The sequence below is a fragment of the Colletotrichum gloeosporioides genome (genome assembly GCF_011800055.1).
Source record: "Colletotrichum gloeosporioides strain Lc1 chromosome Unknown consensus_31, whole genome shotgun sequence".
NCBI lineage: Eukaryota > Fungi > Ascomycota > Sordariomycetes > Glomerellales > Glomerellaceae > Colletotrichum > Colletotrichum gloeosporioides.
Genome location: NW_025544676.1, coordinates 52,880 through 55,882, shown reverse-complemented (window position 1 = coordinate 55,882; position 3,003 = coordinate 52,880). Strand labels below are relative to the sequence as shown.

Sequence of the window (3,003 nt, the reverse complement as noted above, 5' to 3'; positions counted from 1 at the left end):
CAGGGAGCTTTTCCATCGGGTCCTGTTCGAATGCAAATCCAGACCGTCGATTCGAAGCCATCTTTGGTCTGGATGCAGGCTTGGTATGGCTGCAGCTCCGGCTAAGAAATGCAGCTCAGGATTTATCGACAGCCAACCGGCGAAGTTCGGCAAGTTCTTGTGGCAACAACGGTTCCATTATTCCAGGACTGCTGAGCCGGAAAAACGGTGGAGATCCCTACGTTCGTATTACATGTTGATGTGGACGGTACTTCCTTGGAATTGTCTTTGAAAATGCAACGTTGGTATTGCTTGGTTGTCAAAGGGACATCCGGAATCATCCTCCCTCATGTCTCGGTCTCGGCCAGTAGAACAGCCGTCTTTATTCAGGTTTCTTCCTCGAGAGCCTGAAGCTGACTTGGCTGTCGCAAGGGACCTTCTCTTCAGTGAGAGAACGTAACCCGAGCATCCAGGTCCCCCCTCGATGCAGGCCGCGCACGGTTTCATCAACCGGAAGCCTAAAAGCTTAGTACACCAGCTCCAAGAGGCTAGACCGCCTCACTTTGTTGGTTGCTAAGCTCTTCAAGAAGAGACGGACTGTCGCAGCAAGTCTGCTGCTTTCTCATTGCGTGGCGTTATTGAGCATTCAAAGTGCTCTGGGTGGCTTAATTTGACATCAGATCAGCGGATTCCCCTGAAGAATATGGGTCTTGGCACTCACCAGGTACCGCCATTAGTGAATACCACTTCTGGCTCGATAACTTGGCCGTCTCGCCCGACCTTCTTGCCAATGTTAAGAGTAGCTAGCATCGTGGCCGCAGCTATCCAGACGCTATTATCTGCCAGAAAGCGGCCAACACAAACTCGACGACCGAAGCCAAATTGCCCAAGGGGCAAGGGCTCACCATGGCCGCCAGCAGAGGGCGGCTTGTATCGGTTTGGATTAAAAGACTTGGGGTCCCGGTATATCCTCTCGTCTTGAGTCATGGCGCGGGAGTTTGCGAAAACAATGGACCTGGGGAAAGCAGTTGGCATTTTCATTCTAGAAGCATGCAGCTTCCTTTCGGGCCGCGAAGGGTGGTGGTGGTGAAGAGGGGCAGAGAACCTACCCCTTAGGGATGAACATGCCGTTGTAGACATCGTTTTCAAGGGACTTGTGGGGAATCCCTAACGGTGCCAACGGAGACCATCTGTGTTTCTTCTTCAGCAACCATCCCACGTGCTCCTGAGTCGAACTGGTCTGACATACCTGTACACCTCCTGGACAATGTGGTCAATGTATTGGAGGGATGGTCTGTCGGATAAGGTCGGAAGTCTCTCCTGCCCGACGACCCGGTCGATTAATGCCTGAGCTTTCTGCTGAATCTCGGGATGGAGGACCATGTTCAGGACGAAGACAACAATGGTGGCCCAGGTCTGAAGCTCATGTCAGCGTTGCGTCTTACTCGGTCTGAGTATCATCGTCGGTGCGCTCAGTTACCGTGTCTGCCCCTGCGATGAAGATGGCGCCCGCTGCCCCCTTGATATCGTCAAGTGACCACTCGTTTTTCAGACCGTTCTTGGCGTTGGAATTATACGTTTCCAACAACGTGTGCGCAAAGGACGGGTTCTCCTTGCCTCGAGCCTTGACTTGTCAGCGCTTTGCGGGCGTCGACGTGACAAGCCGAAAGACACACTTACCACCTCGTCTTGAGCAATAGCGAATGGAACGTTGTGCAATTTCTGGATAGCCCAGCCCCATTCTCGCGCAAATTTCAGCGACCAGTCTCTGGCCAACCAGTTGGGTAGATGGCGAGCTGCGGCGAGCATTACTGTCAGTGCTGGGTTTGGGAATATCCAGAATCCGAGACGTACCAGGGGGGAAAACATCTACGATGCTGTTGGCGGGTGCACCGCCGTTGCCAGTTGCGTACATGGCATCGTCGGCGATCTTTACATACGGGTCATTGTCATCTGGGACATCAACTCCGTAACTTACTTTGAGGACAATGGCGACGGCGAACCTGGTAAATGTCAGCTGACGGCGTTAAGGGTTCAGGGCCGTTTGGGCGCTGCCACCGCTTACCTCTTCATGGAAACCTCCCAGTTGTCTGGGTCCTTTATGATGCTGTGGACGGACTTACGGGCCTCTGTGACCTGCAGTTGGTACCACTGCCGCACGTTTGTGTTACTGAAAGTGGTCTGCAGCAGCTTGCGGTGCATCTGCCAGCGGGGCCCGAAGGGGAGGAAGGTCAGCGTCTTCCCCCAGCCCATGCTGGCAAGCGGGTAATTTGCTTCAGCATGACGACAGGACACGTCCGGACGGAGTTCGGGGTAACTTACACCTCAAAGAGGGTGAATCGGGGCCTGTCGCAGTAGTTGGCCCCCCTCCGGTCGAGAAGATCCCTGGCAGCGTCGACGCTGTTGAGCACAATGATGGGCTGCCCGAGGGATTTGACATAGATGACATCTGACTCTGAAGATGTGTCAGTAATACAGAAGCCTTGGTGACGGCGCCGGAGGGATGATACTGACTGTACTTCTTGGCCCATTCGGCATACGTCTCGGCGGTTCTCTCTTTGGGAATAACACGCAGATGACCAAGGAGAAATTCACCCGGCGGGCCAGGGGGTAGGGGCGGGTAGCCCCATGAGGATGACCGCGGCCTGACGAGATAAAGGAAGAGGACAACGGCCAGACAGGCGGCGGTCGTCGTCCAGGCCGAGCTGTTTCGATCGATGTCCATCGTCTCACGGATGTTTATGTAAGAGAGAAATAGTGTGCGGTTGCAGTCGAAGTCGGGGGTCGAGATGCAATTCCGGAAAGGACTTAAGATTCGGAACTTGTAAGAGCATAGGCCGGCTTAGTGGAGGAAGATTACGAAGAAAGAAAAGAGGTCATGATGGATAAAGATAACCCGGCGCTAAGAGAATGGAAAGCACGAAGGGGAGACTGGTCTGAGTTGTCAACGAGTAGGAGGCAGGAGGCTCAAGCAGGACACGGCCCTTCCCTTCTTCGTCGGCCGGTGCATGACGGCGCAGTACG

The 3,003-nt window shown here is 54.2% G+C and overlaps 1 protein-coding gene across 1 annotated transcript; it reads right to left on the bottom strand.

The window, feature by feature from the left end:
• Positions 1-696: 696 nt before the first annotated feature.
• GCG54_00013467 (Multifunctional cytochrome P450 monooxygenase) lies at positions 697-2,704 on the bottom strand (the record flags this gene model as incomplete). Its single annotated transcript, XM_045413320.1, has 9 exons — positions 697-994; positions 1,089-1,169; positions 1,229-1,395; positions 1,460-1,603; positions 1,660-1,775; positions 1,834-1,982; positions 2,045-2,233; positions 2,302-2,434; positions 2,494-2,704. 9 exons carry the CDS (start codon positions 2,702-2,704, stop codon positions 697-699), a joined length of 1,488 nt encoding a protein of 495 aa, XP_045266292.1.
• Positions 2,705-3,003: the final 299 nt, after the last annotated feature.